General features: G+C 39.0%; 1 protein-coding gene across 1 annotated transcript in view; it reads right to left on the bottom strand.

Moving 5' to 3' along the window:
• Positions 1–19,070, bottom strand: part of OVCH1 (ovochymase 1) — a 116,351-nt gene that overhangs the window by 15,387 nt on the left and 81,894 nt on the right. The window contains exons 19-21 of the mRNA XM_088836725.1: positions 17,600–17,725; positions 6,157–6,204; positions 4,952–5,176 (exon numbers count right to left, since the gene is read on the bottom strand). Coding sequence (XP_088692851.1) covers positions 4,952–5,176; positions 6,157–6,204; positions 17,600–17,725 — 399 coding nt within the window. The remainder of the gene's footprint in view (positions 1–4,951; positions 5,177–6,156; positions 6,205–17,599; positions 17,726–19,070) is intronic.

Raw genomic sequence — 19,070 nt, 5'->3', positions numbered from 1 at the left:
AAAAGTGTAAGAGGATTATTTAGACAATGTGATACAAGAGGCCTTAGATTATGTAATATCTGGACAGATACCTGAACAAACTAAGCAAGTGAATCTTGAAGTCACGTTGGGGCCAAGCAAGAATATGTTCAGTTAGTCCAAGGAAGAATAAAGAAGCCAGTGTGCCTGGTTTTGGGTAAAGGAGAAGGAGAATGGTAGGAGGTAAGGTCAGACCTGAGGTACTAGATACCTTTGCACATGCTATCTTGGCTTTGCCTGACTGTTTCCTTGTCATTCTTTGGATCTCAAATGCACCCCTTCAATGAGGCCTTCCATGACCATCTTAACTAAAGCAACTATGTATCCACTATTATTCCATACTGCTGCTGCAACTAATTTCCTTCAGACTATGTTGACATAGGATTTTCCTAGTAGTTCAGCTGGTAAAGAATCCACCTGCAATGCAGGAGACCCCGGTACGATTCCTGGGTCGGGAAAATCCCCTGGAGAAGGGATAGGCTACCCAATCCAGTATTTTTAGGCTTCCCTGGTGGCTCAAATGGTAAAGAATCCACCTGCAATGCAGGAGACCTGGGTTCAATCCCTTGAATGGGAAGATCCCTTGGAGTAGGTCATGGCAACCCAATCCAGTATTCTTGCCTAGAGAATCCCCATGGACAAAGGAGCCTGGCAGGCTACAGTCCATGGGGTCACAAAGAGTCAGACATGACTGAGCAACTAAGCATAGCACACATGTTGACAATCAGTAATTATTTGATTATTACTTATTGTTAAACACTATTAGTTTTTAAAATTTATTATGTCTTTTCAAAAGAAGATGGCAATGATCACTTCTGAACTGTTCACCATTGTGTCTTCAAGATGTCTAACACATTAGAAAATGCTCAGTCATGAATTAATCTGACATGTATATTTAATATGGTGTTAACTAGTTACTGATATCTTACCTTTATGGAGTAAATGAAAGAATGAAGACCAGATGAACCTTAATTTTGCTAATTATTTTCATTCAGTTCAGTTCAGTTCAGTTCAGTCGTTCAGTCATGTCCGACTCTCTGCGACCCCATGAATCACAGCACACCAGGCCTCCCTATCCACCACCAACTCCCTGAGCTCACTCAAACTCATGTCCACAGAGTCGGTGATACCATCCAGCCATCTCATTCTCGGTCGTCCCCTTCTCCTCCCGCCCCCAACCTTTCCCAGCATCAGAGTCTTTTCCAGTGAGTCAACTCGTCGCATGAGGTGGCCAAAGTATTGGAGTTTCAGCTTTAGCATCAGTCCTTCCAATGAACACCCAGGATCGATCTCCCTTAGAATGGACTGGTTGGATCTCCTTGCGGTACAAGGGACTCTCAAGAGTCTTCTCCAACACCACAGTTCAAAAGCATCAATTCTTCGGCGATCAGCTTTCTTCACAGTCCAACTCTCACATCCATACATGACCACAGGAAAAACCATAGCCTTGACTAGACAGACCTTTGTTGGCAAAGTAATATCTCTGCTTTTTAATATATTATCAAGGTTGGTCATAACTTTCCTTCCAAGGAGTAAGCGTCTTTTAATTTCATGGCTGCAATCAGCATCTGCAGTGATTTTGGAGCCCAAAAAAATAAAGTCTGACATGGTTTCCACTGTTTTTCCATCTATTTCCCATGAAGTGATGGGACCAGATGCCATGATCTTTGTTTTCTGAATGTTGAGCTTCAAGCCAACCTTTTCACTCTCCTCTTTCACTTTCATCAAGAGGCTTTTGAGTTCCTCTTCACTTTCTGCCATAAGGGTAGTGTTATCTGCATATCTGAGATTATTGATATTTCTCCCAGCAATCTTGATTCCAGCTTGCGCTTCTTCCAGCCCAGTGTTCCTCATGATGTACTCTGCATATAAGTTAAATAAGCAGGGTGACAATATACAGCCTTGATGCACTCCTTTTCCTATTTGGAACCAGTCTGTTGTTCCATGTCCAGTTCTAACTGTTCCTTCCTGACCTGCATACAGGTTTCTCAAGAGGCAGGTCAGGTGGTCTGGGATTCCCATCTCTTTCAGAATTTTCCACAGTTTATTGTGATCCACACAATCAAAGGCTTTGGCATAGTCAATGAAGCAGAAATAGATGTTTTTTTGGAACTCTCTTGCTTTCTCCATGATCTAGCGGATGTTGGCAATTTGATCTCTGGTGACTCTGCCTTTTCTAAAACCTGCTTGAACATCTGGAAGTTCACGGTTCACATATTGCTGAAGCCTGGCTTGGAGAATTTTGAGCATGACTTTACTAGCGTGTGAGATGAGTGCAATTGTGCGGTAGTTTGAGCATTCTTTGGCATTGCCTTTCTTTGGGATTGGAATGAAGACTGACCTTTTCCAGTCCTGTGGCCACTGCTGAGTTTTCCAAATTTGCTGGCATATTGAGTGCAGCACTTTCACAGCATCATCTTTCAAGACTTGAAATAGCTCAACTGGAATTCCATCACCACCACTAGCTTTGTTCGTAGTGATGCTTTCTAAGGCCCACTTGACCTCACATTCCAAGATGTCTGGCTCTAGGTCAGTGATCACGTTATTGTGATTATCTTGCTCGTGAAGATCTTTTTTGTACAGTTCTTCTGTGTATTCTTGCCACCTCTTCTTAACATCTTCTGCTTCTGTTAGGTCCCTACCATTTCTTCCCTTTATCGAGCCCATCTTTGCATGAAATGTTCCCTTGGAATCTCTAATTTTCTTGAAGAGATTTCTTGTTTTTCCTATTCTGTTGTTTTCCTCTATTTCTTTGCATTGATCACTGAGGTTCATTAATATATTGTAAAACCATTGCAATGAAACCAATCTGGAGGCTGTATACCATTCCATCTACATTCTCAGAAATAATTAAAAAGTAGCTAGAAACTAATGAATTATCTTTAGGTGAGAAAATATTTAGTAAGAAAAGATAACTGAGACAGTATAGACAATGGGGATCCATATTTGGGCTCCCATCTTCTCACCAGATGGGAGAATGTTCACCAGATGGGAGAGGGTTCAATGTTCAACAGTTTAACAATGCTTATAAAATTGCATATTTCACTGAACTAAAACTATTGTAAATATATAAAATTATATGAAATAAAACTGTATAAACTAGAAAACTAATGGTAGTGGCCTCACTTTTATAAAGAATTGTATAAGCTAATTATAGAAATATGAGTTGTCACATTTTTAATGTTTTGACCCATGAATTTTTGATTAATTGGAACTTTTAAAGATGAATAATGTTGCCACATTGAAAAATAGTAGAGTGAGAAATAGGAAAGCAGCCCTGACATCCAGAAACTGGTCCAGCACTCACAACTGAACCAGGGTCTCAAGTTAGATACAAACAATCTCACAGGACACCAACATCAGACTGTCTCTGAATCTGTGATGAGACAAAATAAGGTCATCTGTAACTAATAAAACACCAAACACTGACCTCTCGGCTAAAATGAAGACTTGCTATTTCTCTACCAGTTACAGGTTTACCTGTACTCTCGTCAAACCTAGATCCCCAATCATAAGTTTTCCCCACTTTCTCACCCACTTCCTGCAAGCAGTCTAGAGCAAAGTTCACTTCCTCAGTGTGTGTGTGTTCAGTCATGTCCGACTGTTTGCAGCCCCATGGATTGTAGCCCATCAGGCTACTCTGTCAATGGAATTTCTCAGGCAAGAATACTGAAGTAAGTGAGTTGCCATTTCCTTCTCCAGGGGATCTTCCTGGCCTTCCCAATTGAACCTGCATCTCCTGCATTGGCAGGAAGATTCTTTACCACTGCCCCACCTGGTAAGCCCTTCCACTTCCCTAGAACTTAGGATTTGGGCTTTGAATGGGTAATTTTGAAGAAAGTCCACTTCCCTAGACCTTCTCCAAAATTACTCATTCAAACCCCAAATCCTATAATAGGTTCTTTCTACCATCCTATTAACACTCCATGGTTTTCAAGGATATGTGTTTTCCTTTTCCACAATGAGTAATAAATCCAACTTGTTCAATTCTAGGTGTGTTCCAAGGGTCTTAGGTTGAAAGGCATTCTGGAGAATTATACCAGATAATCCTGGATCTGATACCATAGATGATTCATATTAATCTTGTGGAGAACTAATAGTTGGATATTTTGTGTCTCCACCACGTCTATATTCTAATTGCTCTAGAATCCTTGGCAGGAACCAAATTCACTGATAAGAAAAAATTTAAGTAGCTTTGGAATTTCAAAATACATTGCTAAGCTTATTGGTGTTATGAATCCTAGAATATCACAAGAGTGGTTAAGATCTTTGTAAAAAGATAGCCTCAAACCTCTTCTCCTGTCCTTTGTGATAGGTGGATTGTAATGGCATCCTGATTGTCAGAACTGGTTGGAAATTAGAGAATGGGATATAATTTTGAATTACAAAATCTTTGGAAAAGTTCCCTCTCTATGAGTCAGTCTCAGGACATTGTTTGACATTCAAACACAGTAGACATCATGTGGTCAATAAATCTCTAAAGGTTATTCAAGTTAATTGGCCTTTGTTTTTTTTTTTTGTAATTTACCTTGGATCTAAAGAGAGCCACCTTTATTGTGAGGATGAAATCTGAGTAAACAAATATTTAAAAAGCTGCCTAAAAATGCAGTTTAGGCAATAGAAACTCTTCAAATATATGACTTCCTGAGGAAAAAAAAAAAGTTCTGTGCTCTCTGATGATAAAATGAGATAGGAATCACTGAAATCAAGAAAAACTGGAATTAAAGGTGAAGAGTCATTGAGTGTGGTCTTATGCTCATCCCATTGTGTTCCATAATATTCAGGATTCTGATGAACGATCTGATGGAAAGTCTCTGACAGCAAATGATATTGCTCCCAAGGCAAATGTAGATCATGTTGGCCACATAGATAATTATATAAATGTTAATATGAATGCTACTCAACATAGGACATTTAAGAAGGTTCGGTTTACCAAGTAATCTTGATTGCTGGTCTGGTCCATCATAAATATTGAAATAATCCCATTCACAGTTCCAAGATTCTTCCATTATAAAATCTTTAATCAATGCCTTCATTTTATTTCCAGACATCAAATAAAAAGTCCAAGTGCAGTTCAGCATATTAGGATAAATGTTAGGATAATTGGGAGATGTGATCTCAAAAGAACTAACTGCGATCAGATCCAATATTGGACACCCTTGAGGCAAAAAGAAAAAAATATTGTATGCAATAGTCAAGGAGCTGAGTTACTACTTTTTGGATCTGGTTTTCATGTCTGCAACAGGTCATTAAAACCTTAAACTGCAGTGTACTTCTATTAAGTTATATTACTGTTTCTTTACTTCCACAGCTCCTTATATATGGTGACACAGGGTATAAATGACTTTTGTTTTGAGAAACTGACCCTTCCCAAAAGAAGACAAAGTTCTTTGACTTTAACTCACAAACTATGAACCACTAAGTCACCCACATATACATCGTGATGTAGCTTTGTTGCTTATCTTTAGCACACAATCTTCTAAATTCCTGAGTAAATTACATACTCCTAAAATTCAGCCTATACTAAAAATTATAATCATTTTATCTGGTAAGGAAATTTGGTTCACTCTCAGATAGTTGAAATCAGGATATTAAGGTTTACTAGGGCCAAGAAGCTACTATACCAAGAAGAGAACTGAGGAATTTAACGACATTTTGGATTTACTCCAAATGCTCTAGACATTATTCAATATAAAATTAATGCCATCCCCAAATTTATTTACTTCATCAATAATCTTGTCATTTTAGTTAACTGTGCAATGGCCCAGCAAAAAGAGAGGGTGAGGGGAGTCCAAGCACAATCCAGAGGACATAAAGTATATGGAAAGAATGTTAATGAATAACAGAGTTAGAATAGGGGGATCTCATAAACAAAACATGTATTTCTTACACAGTAATCAGATAAGGTGCTACCTTCTTACTCTCTACTCTCTGATCTGCCCTAAGTCTCCACTACCTCCAAAGTTTGACACTCAGAAAATTAATATAAGTTCATATCTCATTATAAAGCAAATAGAATAGGGACACAATACTTGGAAATCTTTGATAGCAGCCAGAGTATTTAGCAGAAGGAAATTCCTCACTCTATTTCTATAATATCAGGTAACCAAAGGCAGATCAACAAAGCCAATTCCTTACCTCCTTTATCCTCTTTACCATTAACTTTAATGTTTCCTCTCATGGCACCTAGAATAAGAGAATTCTCAAGGTCAATATACCCTAATTAATGCTTTATATTTTTTATTCTTTTGTTTAAGTGATACACTTCCATTGGAGAAAATTTCCAAAAGACAGATTTCAAAAAAGGAAATAAAGTTTCCTGTAATCCCATCCTACAAGTAACCGATACTCATATTTTAATGTAAATCCTAGTTTTCCCTAAGCTATAGTACACATTTTTTTTTAAAACTGTATTTCACTTTACATCATTGTAACTCCCCCCAATTGTGAATATTTTTCCATATGATTAAATATTACACATACATTTTAATCGTTTTATATTTTTTACTCACATAGATATTAATATTACAGTTTCCACTGATATATTTTGATTTGTAATCTCATGAGTATGAATGATGAGTCAGACCTTAAAAAAAGTATTTATTTATTTTTGGCTATGCTGTGTCTTTGTTGCTGCATGGGCTTTTGTCTAGTTGCAGTTCATGGACTTCTCATTGTGGTGGCTTCTCTTGTTGCAAAGCATGGGCTCTAGGGCTCGGGTTTCAGTGGTTGTGGCATGTGGGCTCAGTAGTTGTGGCTCCTGGGTTCTAGAGCACAGGCTCAATAGTTGGGGTGTATGGGCTTAGCTGCTCCACACTATTTGGGATCTTCCCAGATCAGGGATCAAACTTGTATCTCCTGCATTGGCAGACAAATTCTTTATCACTGAGCCACCAGGGAAAACCGAATGAGTCAGATTTTTAACAAACTTCACGTACAGGGTGAACCTATAACATTTCTGCTGTTGTTGCAAAAATGTCTGCGCTAAAGGTTGTTAATGTTTATCTGAAAACAGAAATTGAATGAAGTCTGCTTAGTTGACTCCAACTCATTCTTTAGCTCTCAGACAAAGGGATTTTCATAAGCAAGACAGATGTATTTCTTACTCATTTACTAGGTAAGGAGCTAGTAACTTACTGTCTACTCACTAATCTACCCCAGCTAGGATGTCAATTCCTTTATTCAAACAATTATTGAGCATCATCTATTTGTAGGCATGGTTGTACGGTTTGGAGAGAACAGCAGGGGGCTGTGATTGGTGTGACTGAGCAATAGCAGAAAGGCTGGTGTGACTGGGGAAAATGATCAGAGAGGTAATCAAGGAGGTAGCCAAGAGCCAGATCATACAGAATCTCATAGGTCACTGTAAGGCCGACTAAGAATGAGCTGGAAAAACATTGAAAGGTTTTAAGCAGAGGAATAACACATGGGAATTATTCATTTAAAAATGATTATTTGGGGGCCTCCCTGGTGGCTCAACATTCAGAAAACAAAGATCATGGCATCTGGTCCCATCACTTCATGGGAAATAAATGGAAAAACAGTGGAAACAGTGTTAGACTTTATTTTTTGGGGCTCCAAAATCACTGCAGATGCTGATTGCAGCCATGAAATTAAAAGACGCTTACTCCTTGGAAGGAAAGTTATGATCAACCTTGATAATATATTAAAAAGCAGAGACATTACTTTGCCAACCAAGGTCCGTCTAGTCAAGGCTATGGTTTTTCCCGTGGTCATATATGGATGTGAGTTGGACTGTGAAGAAAGCTGATCGCCGAAGAATTGATGCTTTTGAACTGTGGTGTTGGAGAAGACTCTTGAGAGTCCCTTGTACCGCAAGGAGATCCAACCAGTCCATTCTAAGGGAGATCGATCCTGGGTGTTCATTGGAAGGACTGATGCTAAAGCTGAAACTCCAATACTTTGGCCACCTCATGCGACGGGTTGACTCACTGGAAAAGACTCTGATGCTGGGAAGGGTTGGGGGTGGGAGGAGAAGGGGATGACCGAGAATTAGATGGCTGGATGGCATCACCGACTCTGTGGACATGAGTTTGAGTGAACTCCGGGAGTTGGTGATGGACAGGGAGGCCTGGCGTGCTGTGATTCATGGGGTCACGGAGAGTCGGACACAACTGAGCGACTGAACTGAACTGAACTGGTGGCTTAGTGGTAAAGGATCCAGCTGCCAATGCAGGAGACAGGTCCCTGGTCTGGGAAGATCCCACATTCTGAGGAAGAACTAAGCCTGTGCGCCACAACTACTGTGCTCTAGGGCCCCAGAGCTTCAGTTACTTAGCCAGATACAACTACTGAAGACCATTTGCCTAGAGCCTGTGCTCTGCAACAAGAGAAACCATCGCAGTGAGAAGTCTATACACTACAGCCAGAGAGTATCCCCTACTTGTCACAACCAGAGAAAAGTCCACACAGCAAAGAAGACCCAGCACAGTAAAATAATTAAACAAAATTTTTTAAATATTTAAAAAATGGTCATTCTGGCTGTTAAGATTAAAACAGACTAAGCAAAGGCTTGTATCAGAATGTTATGGTGGAACTGTTGAGAGGTAGTTGGATTCTAGATTAATTTTGCTGCAGGTCCACAGATGAACTAAATCTGATGACAGATGTGAGAAGAAAAGTCAAGGATGAACAATATAGCAGCTTGGGATAGCTTCCCCACGAAAAGGCGGAAAGCTCTAACCTAAGACTCGGCCAGCCCTGCTCACAGAACAAAGGACTGAGCAGAGTGAGCCAGCTGCGGTCGACCCATCCCCCATCCCCTGCCGAGACAGTCAGGGAGGGCAGCCAGAGCCAGAGCGGGCAACCGCGGCCCCAGAAAGGCATCCGATACAAACTGCAGGCAGGCTTGTTGCTAATCAGGACTTCTTGGGCTCGGGCCGGTCGATATCCCCCTGAGAAGGTGCGCCGGTTGTACACCCAGAAAACCGAGTGGCAGGGACTGGGGAGGCGATAAGTCACAGTGACCACACTCACCAAACACCGGGTCACCTGAGCTGCTCCGACCGGGGAAGGCACAAAACGCAGACCCAGCCAAGTCTGCGCCTTTGTGGAGTACCCGAGAACCTGAACTTGAGCCACTCAGACCTGGGAAGTGCATACCACCTGGCGCCAGCCTCAGACAGTTCCCGGCAGAGCAACCTAGAGCCTGTGCAGTGTAGACTGGGACAGCACACGTGCTGTGAGCGGGGACAAACCCAGTGTGACTGAGACACTGCGAGCACTCCCCACAGACGCCAGAGATATTTGTCTGCAGCGTTCCTCCCTTCCCAGAACAGGACTGAACAACTGAGCCTTAAAAAGTGTCCACCCACCCCCTAGTATCAGGGTGGAAATTAGACACTGAAGAGACCAGCAAACAGAAGCTAAAACAGAGGGAACCACCTTGGAAATGACCAATAGAGTAGTCTAGAGGCTACTCCAAGAATAAGACCAAAAACCAGAGGCAAGAGGCTTAAGCCCGAATCCTGAGAACACCAGAGAACTCCTGACTCCAGGGAACATTAATCAATAGGAGCTCATCAAACGTCTCCATACCTACACTAAAACCAAGCACCACCCAAGGGTCAACAAGTTCCAGAGCAAGACATACCACGAAATTCTCCAGTAAAACAGGAAACTAGCCCTGAGCTTCAATATACAGGCTGCCCAAAGTCACTGCAAACCCACTGACATCTCATAACTCATTACTGGACACTTCATTGCACTCCAGAGAGAAGAAATCCAGCTCCACCCACCAGAACACCGACACAAGTTACCATAACCAGGGAACCTTGACAAGTCACCTGTCCAACCCCACACACAGCAAGGAAACTACATAATAAAGAGAACTCCACAAACGGCCAGAAGAGAAAAAGGCCACCCCAAGAAAAGCAATATAAGCAAGATTAAGAGGCAGAGAAATACCCAGCAAGTAAAGGAACAAGATAAATGCCCACCAACACAAACAAAAGAGGAAGATATAAGGAATCTACCTGATAAAGAATTTTGAATTTTGGTGGTGAAAATAATTCAAAATCTTGAAAGCAAACTGGAGTTACAGTTAAATAACCTGGAGAAAAGGATTGAGAAGATGGAAGGAAGGTTTAATAAGGACTTAGAGGTAAAAAAAAGAAGAGTCAATTTACAATGAATAATGCAATAGATGAGATCAGAAACACTCTGGAGGGAACAAACAGCAGAATAACAGAGGCAGAAGACAGGATAAGCAAGCTAGAAGATAGAATTGTAGAAATAAATGAAACAGAGAGGAAAAAAGAAAAACGAATTAAAAGAAATGAGAACAATATTAGAGACCTCTGGGACAATGTTAAACGCTCCAACATTCGAATCATAGGAGTCCCAGAAGAAGAAGACAAAAAGAAAGACCATGAGAGAATACTTGAGGAGATAATATTTGAAAACTTCCCTAAAATGGGGAAAGAAATAATCACCCAAGTCCAAGAAACCCAGAGAGTCCCCAACAGGATAAACCCAAGGCGAAATACTTCAAGACACATTAATCAAATTAACAAAGCTCAAACACAAAGAACAAATATTAAAAGCAGCAAATAACACACAAGGGGATTCCCATAAGGATAACAGCTGATCTTTCAACAGAAACTCTTCAGGCCAGGAGGGAATGGCAAGACATACTTAAAGTGGTGAAAGAAAATAACCTACAGCCCAGACTACTGTACCCAGCAAGGATCTCATTCAAATATGAAGGAGAAATCAAAAGCTTTACAGACAAGCAAAAGCTGAGAGAATTCAGCATCACCAAACCAGCTCTCCAACAAATGCTAAAGGACCTTCTCTAGACAGGAAACACAGAAAGGGTGTATAAACTCGAACCCAAAGCAATAAAGAAAATGGCTACGGGATCGTACTTATCAATAATTACCTTAAATGTAAATGGGTTGAATGCCCCAACCAAAAGACAAAGGCTGGCTGAATGGATACAAAAACAAGACCCCCATATATGTTGTCTACAAGAGACCCACCTCAAAACGAGGGACACATACAGACTGAAAGTGAAGGGCTGGAAAAACATATTCAATGCAAACAGAGACGAAAAGAAAGCAGGAGTAGCAATACTCATATCAGATAAAATAGACTTTAAAACAAAGGCTGTGAAAAGAGACAGAGAAGGAAACTACATAATGATCAAAGGATCAATCCAAGATGAAGATATAACAATTATAAATATTATGCACCTAACATAGGAGCACTGCAATATGTAAGACAATTATTAACAAGTATGAAAGTGGAAATTAACAACATTGCAATAATAGTGGGAGATTTTAATACCCCACTTACATCTATGGATAGATCAACTAAACAGAAAATTAACAAGGAAACACAAACTTTAAGTGATACAATAGACCAGTTAGACCTAAAAGATATCTATAGGACATTTCACCCCAAAACAATGAATTTCACCTTTTTCTCAAGCGCACACGGAACCTTTTCCAGGATAGATCACATCCTGGGCCATAAATCTAGCCTTGGTAAATTCAAAAAAATTGAAATCATTCCAAGCATCTTTTCTGACCACAATGCAGTAAGATTAGATCTCAATTACGGGAGAAAAACCATTAAAAATGCCAACATATGGAGGCTGAACAACACGCTGCTGAATAATGAACAAATCGTAGAAGAAATCAAAAGAGAAATCAAAATATGCATAGAAATGAATGAAAATGAAAACACAACAACCCAAAACCTCTGAGACTCTGTAAAAGCAGTGCTAAGGGGGAAGTTCATAGCAATACAGGCACACCTCAAGAAACAACAAAAAAGTCAACTAAATAACCTAACTCTACATCTAAAGCAACTAGAAAAGGAAGAAATGAAGAACCCCAGGGTCAGTAGAAGGAAAGAAATTGTAAAAATTCGGGCAGAGATAAATGCAAAAGAAACAAAAGAGACCATAGCAAAAATCAACAAAGCCAAAAGCTGGTTCTTTGAGAAGGTAAATAAAATTGACAAACCACTAGCCAGACTCATCAAGAAACAAAGGGAGAAGAACCAAATCAATAAAATTAGAAATGAAAATGGAGAGATCACTACCGACAACACAGAAATACAAAGGATTATTAGAGAATACCATCAGCAATTATATGGCAATAAAATGAATAACCTGGAAGAAATGGACAAATTCCTGGAAAAGTACAATTTTCCAAAACTGAACCAGGAAGAAATAGAAAATCTGAACAGACCCATCACAAGCACGGAACTTGAGGCTGTAATCAGGAATCTTCCAGCAAACAAAAGCCCAGGTCCAGATGGCTTCACAGCTGAATTCTACCAAAAATTGAGAGAAGAGTTAACACCTATTCTACTCAAACTCTTCCAGAAAATATCTGAGGAAGGGACACTTCCAAACTCATTCTATGAGGCCACCATCACCCTAATCCCAAAACCTGGTAAAGACCCCACAAAAAAAGAAAACTACAGGCCAATATCACTGATGAACACAGATGCAAAAATCCTTAACAAAATTCTAGCAATCAGAATCCAACAACACATTAAGAAGATCATACATCATGACCAAGTGGGCTTTATCCCAGGAATGCAAGGATTCTTCAATATCCGCAAATCAGTCAACGTAATACACCACATTAACAAACTGAAAAATAAAAATCATATGATCATCTCAATAGATGCAGAGAAAGCCTTCAACAAAATTCAACATCCATTTATGATAAAATCCCTCCAGAAAGTGGGAATAGAAGGGACATACCTCAACATAATAAAAAACATAATATGACAAACCCACAGCAAACATTATCCTCAATGGTGAAAAACTGAAAGCATTTGCCCTAAAGTCAGGAACAAGACAAGGGTGCCCACTCTCACCACTACTCTTCAACATAGTTCTGGAAGTTTTGGCCACAGCAATCGGAGCAGAAAAAGACATAAAAGGAATACAAATTGGAAAAGAAGAAGTAAAACTTTCACTGTTCGCTGATGACATGATCCTCTACACAGAAAACCCTAAAGACTCTACCAGAAAACTACTAGAGCTAATCAATGATTACAGTAACGTTGCAGGATATAAAATCAACACACAGATCCCTTGCATTCCTATACACTAATAATGAGAAAATAGAAAGAGAAATTAAGGAAACTATTCCATTCACTGTTGCAACGAAAAGAATTAAATACTTAGGAATATATCTACCTAAGGAAACACAAAAGACTTGTACGTAGAAAACTATAAACCACTACTGAAAGTAATCAAAGAGGACACTAATAGATGGAGAAATATACCATGTTCATGGATTGGAAGAATAAATATTGTAAAAATGAGTATACTACCCAAAGTAATTTATACATTCAATGCAATCCCTATCAAGCTACCAACGATATTTTTCACAGAACTAGAACAAATAATCTCACAATTTGTATGGAAATACAAAAAACCTCGAATAGCCAAAGCAATCTTGAGGAAGAAAAATGGAACTGGGGGAATTAACCTGCCAGACTTCAGGCTCTACTACAAAGCCACAGTCTTCAAGACAGTATGGTACTGGCATAAAGACAGAAATATAGATCAATGGAACAAAATAGAAAGCCCAGAGATAAATCCACGCACCTATGGACACCTTATCTTTGACAAAGGAGGCAAGAATATAAAATGGAGAAAAGACAGTCTCTTTAACAAGTGGTGCTGGGAAAACTGGACAGCCACTTGTAAAAGAATGAAACTAGAACACTTCCTAACACCATACACCAAAATAAACTCAAAATGGATTAGAGAGCTCAATGTAAGACCAGAAACTCTAAAACTCCTAGAGGAGAATGTAGGCAAAACACTCTCCGACATAAATCACAGCAGGACCCTCCAAGACCCACCTCCCAGAATACTGGAAATAAAAGCAAAAATAAATGAATGGGACCTAATTAAAATCCAAAGCTTCTGCACAGCAAAGGAAACTATAAGTAAGGTGAAAAGACAGCCTTCAGAGTGGGAGAAAATAATAGCAAATGAAGCAACTGATAAAGGATTAATCTCCAAAATATACAAGCAGCTCCTGAAGCTCAATTCCAGAAAAATAAATGACCCAATCAAAAAATGGGCAAAAGAACTAAACAGACATTTCTCCAAAGAAGACATAAAGATGGCTAACAAACACATGAAAAAATGCTCAACATCCCTCATAATCAGAGAGATGCCAATCAAGACCACAATGAGATACCATTTCACATCAGTCAGTATGGCTGCTATCCAAAAGTCTACATGCAATAAATGCTGGAGAGGGTGTGGAGAGAAGGGAACCCTCTTACACTGTTGGTGGGAATGCAAACTAGTACAGCCACTATGGAGAACAGTGTGGAGATTCCTCAAAACCTGGAAATAGAACTGCCATATGATCCAGCAATCGCACTCCTGGGCATACACACCGAGGAAACCAGAATTGAAAGAGACACATGTACTCCAATGTTCATTGCAGCACTGTTTATAATAGCCAGGACATGGAAGCAACCTAGATGTCCATCTGCAGACGAATGGATAAGAAAGCTTTGGTACATATACACAATGGAGTATTATTCAGCCATTAAAAAGAATACATTTGAATCAGTTCTAATGAGGTGGATGAAACTGAAGGCTATTATATAGAGTGAAGTAAGCCAGAAAGAAAAACACCAATACAGTATACTAACGCATATATATGGAATTTAGAAAGATGCAAATGATAACCCTGTATACGAGACAGCAAACGAGACACAGATGTATAGAACAGTCTTTGGGACTCTGTGGGAGAGGGTGAGGGTGGGACGATTTGGGAGAATGGCATTGAAACATGTATGTTGTCATATGTAAAACGAATCACCAGTTCAGGGTCGATGCATGTTATAGGTTACTCGGGGCTGGCATGCGGGGATCACCCAGAGGGAGGATAAAGGGAGGAGGGAGGTGGAAGAGAGGTTCAGGAAGGGGAACTCATGTACACCCGGGGAGGATTCATGTCAATGTATGGCAAAACCAACCAATATAATATTGTAAAATAATTTGCCTCCAATAAAAAATAAATATTAATTTAAAAAATTTTAAATATTTAAAAAATGGTCATTTAGGCTGTTAAGATTAAAACAGACTAAGCAAAGGCTTGTATCAGAATGTTATGGTGGAACTGTTGATAGGTAGTTTGATTCTAGATTAGTTTTGCTGCAGGTCCACAGATGAACTAAATCTGATGACAGATGTGAGAAGAAAAGTCAAGGATGAACAATATAGCAGCTTGAACACTTAATTAATAAACTGCAGTTGCCATCTACTGAGGTGGGGAAGACTAGTGGAGGAAGAATTTGGAAACAGAGGTAGGAAATCAAGAGTTGCATTTTGGTCATGTTAAATTTGAGATGCTTATTAGATACCCAAATGAAGAGGGAGGCAATTGGATATACAGTCCTGGAGTTCAAATTAGAAGTTGGAGATATACTTTTGAGTGTTATCTGTGTAAAGATGGTATTTAAAACTAGGGGTTGGGTGAGACCACTTAAGACTGAGTGTAGGTAAAGAAGAAAACAAAGTCAAGGATTGGGTCCTGGCACACCTCAACTTTTAATGGTAGGAAAAATGAGGAGCGACCAGCCAAAAGACTCTAAGGAGACCAGTGAAGAAAGAAGAGAGTCATGTAACAGCGGTTTCCTGGAGGCCATGACAAATGAAATTCTAGAAGGAAGAAGAGGTCTTCCATGCCAAATGCAGCTGTTATAACCGAGAAGTAACTGTTGGATCTGAATTTGTGGGGTCACTGGTCATCTTTGGCAAGAACACCATCTGGGGAAGGGTAAGAAAGAAAGCCTTATAGGAATGGATTCAATAAAAAGTGAAATGGTAAAAGGGAGAGAGTGACTAGAAATACGTTTGAAGGTGTTTTGCTGTAACAGAACAAAGATTTCCCAGAATTCCATGCCCATCCTTTAACAAACTAAATAAGAACCCTCTGCAAATCTTAATATAGTTGTTTTTTCACTCTATATTTTTCTGAGATTATTTCATTAGTTGACTGAAACAAAAATGCAAAACATGAGAGCTATGAGTTTTGTTTCAGTTAGGGTCTTACTGAGGACTATACCCATGAGACAACCACTTAGTAGCTTTGAACACGCTGTTCCAAAGGGGTATGGGGGAGAAGCCAGTCTAAATGTCATTTCGGCTAGGGAATATGGACAGTCAAGCACATGTCTTGAAAGAAGATTACTGCTAGTCACAAGGAACAGAAATCTCAAGCTAATGATTTTAGTGCTTTTACATGAAAATATGAAATCTGGGTTCATTAAAATTCTTCCTGAAATACACATCTAGCTATGAAAGGGGCCTGCTTGTTCAAAGCACAGAGCATCCTGTTATCACCTTAATTTACTCTCTCTGAAGCACAAAGTGCACTGTCCATCAGCTACTGCAGTGGCTTAATCCTGGTAGAACTGGGTAATAAGCACCCAGTCCTTCTCTGTTTACAGATTATTGACTATCTCCCCACTAGACTGTCAACTCTTCTAGGGCAGGGACAGTCTTGCTCATCATTGAATCCTCAGTGCTTTAAACATGGCCTAGCATAAGTTTAAAACCATTTGCTGATAATCTGAATAATTAAAGGCTTAAATGGGAAATTTGATTCTGTTTACGTTAGCCCCTTATGGTACACCTTTCACTTATATAATTTGAACTTGATACAAATCTTCGTTGATACAAATCTTCGTTTTCTCCATCCAACATTTCTTACATTACTAGACTAAGAAAGTAAACATTTTTTGTAGAAATAACTCTCCAATTATATTCCAATTAACATTTTTAATGAGTATGAATCGATAAATCTTAAGGACTAGAGCAACTCTAATGCTTAATTCAGAATTAAGCATAATTGCAAATATTTTCTCCATAACACCGAATTTCCATAATTTGCAACAGTTCTCAATTTTCATAATGTTATCAGTGCCTTCACCCAAACTATAGGAATGCTGGGCAAAGCATATTTGTCAATAATCTGGTTACAACTAATATATATGAACTATCCACTAACCCCACAGACTGTAGCTCACCAAGCTCCTCCATGCATGGAATTTTCTAGGCAAGAGTACTGGAGTGGGTTGCCATTTCCTTCTCCAGGGGATTTTCTCGACACAGGGATCGAACCTGGGTTTCCCTCATTGTGGGCAGAAGCTTTATCGTTTGAGCCAGCAGGGAATGACAACAAATTTTAAAAAAGGAATCAATTACTCTTGATATTAGTACATTAAGGAAACTAATTTCAATATAGAAAAATTACTTGAAACTTTTAGGCTAGGGATAAAAAATTCCTACTGTATAGTTATAATATTCTAAGTATACAGAAAACTAGACAGAATTATTAGGTACTATAATAAAAACTGAAAAATTTGATAAATCTTATGCTTTATGAAGGTTTAGTTTGATGCCTCCACAGATTATAGAAGTTATAACCTTAAATACTATCTTTTTCTTCTCTTCTAAAGCTTACAAATGAAATGAAGAACAAATTATTTTATGACACATATTTTCTAATAAAGCAAAAACATACAGAAATAAATATGAAAAAAGTAACAGACTTACCAGACATATGAAAAGAATATCTCAAAGAAAATTCTTCCATGGCCAAACTTGCATTGTATGTGAAAATCAACATCATAAGAGGACCATGAGACTTTAATGAAGGTGAATCTCTTTCACATAGATTTCCTAGCCAAAAAACAACAAAAACCCCACCCCCCGCAAAACAATATTCTTAGTATTCATCAAGGCAAAAGTTATTGAGCAAAGTAAAAGGAAAAAATCCTATTTTTAATATAAATTTATACCTTATCTACTTCCAACAATTTAATAATGGGAAATTAAGCAAAACAAAACCCAATTAGAATAGATATATTCTAGATTTCTGGGTGTAAGCAGTTCTAAGAAAGTGGTTTCAAAGCAACTAGGACATTGCCCCGGTTCTCATAATGTCTGAAATACTCAAGTAGATCTTTTAAAGCTATATAATATAAAAGAAGGTAACATGGTCTGGCTATGTCATCAGGGAACTAAAATATATTTTGTCACCAGATTGAAATAACCATATATAAAGGAGCATATTTGAGCTTTTGTTACATACAACTTTCATTTATCATAGCACAACCAAATGAATAAGAGGCAAGGTACAGTAATTGGCATAAAAGTCAAAACTGCTAGCTGGTCTAAATGAGATTTTTTAGGCAACAGTTCTTAGAGGTCTCCTGTGAGTCAGAATCCTAGGGCTAACTAGTAATGGTTTCACTCAGCCTCCCATTGCCCCTGGATTTCTAAAAGCATCCTTCAGAAGATGATGGAGACTGATCTTTACCCGTGGTTCTCTCTCTTGTGAGGCTGACTGGTAATAACCAGACTGCTGTTATAAAGTTCTCTGTAAATGCTACCGTATGAATCTAGTTCAACTTCTGGAATATAGTATTTTTCTTTCATCTTCTGATTTTTATACTTTTCTTTATGATCAGAATGTTTAGTCCTTCACTAGAGAAAATCTGGACAATTTAAAAAATAATTACTTATAACCTTGCAGTCCAGAAATATCCACTTGAACATATTGGTGTGTTTCTCCCTATGATAGGGACAGAACGGAGTGATCAAATAGTGAGCACAAGAGTAAGCTCCCCATTAGGGAACTATAGATAGACAGGGAATTATAGGGGGCTCTGGGAGACCACAATAAGACGAATGATCACTCAAGAAAGTAATAGGAAAATTCTGAAACAATGTGGGCTTGCTTGACTCATAAAGCAAAACAAGTCACTTAACATCAAAGTCAGATTGGCTTACTTAATGATAAAATCAAGCTAACTTCAGTTCAGTTCAGTCGCTCAGTCGTGTCTGATTCTTTGTGACTCCATGGACTGCAGCATGCCAGGCTTCCCTGTTCATCACCAGCTCCCAGGGCTTGCTCAAACTCATGGCCATCGAGTTGGTGATCCTATCCACTCATCTCATCCTCTCATCCCCTTCTCCTCCCGCCTTCAATCTTTCCCAGCATCAGGGTCTTTTCCAATGAGTC

This window comes from Moschus berezovskii, chromosome 6 (genome assembly GCF_049115385.1).
Source record: "Moschus berezovskii isolate FMDL1 chromosome 6, NW_MosBer_1.0, whole genome shotgun sequence".
NCBI lineage: Eukaryota > Metazoa > Chordata > Mammalia > Artiodactyla > Moschidae > Moschus > Moschus berezovskii.
This window is presented reverse-complemented; position numbering and strand designations above follow the sequence as displayed.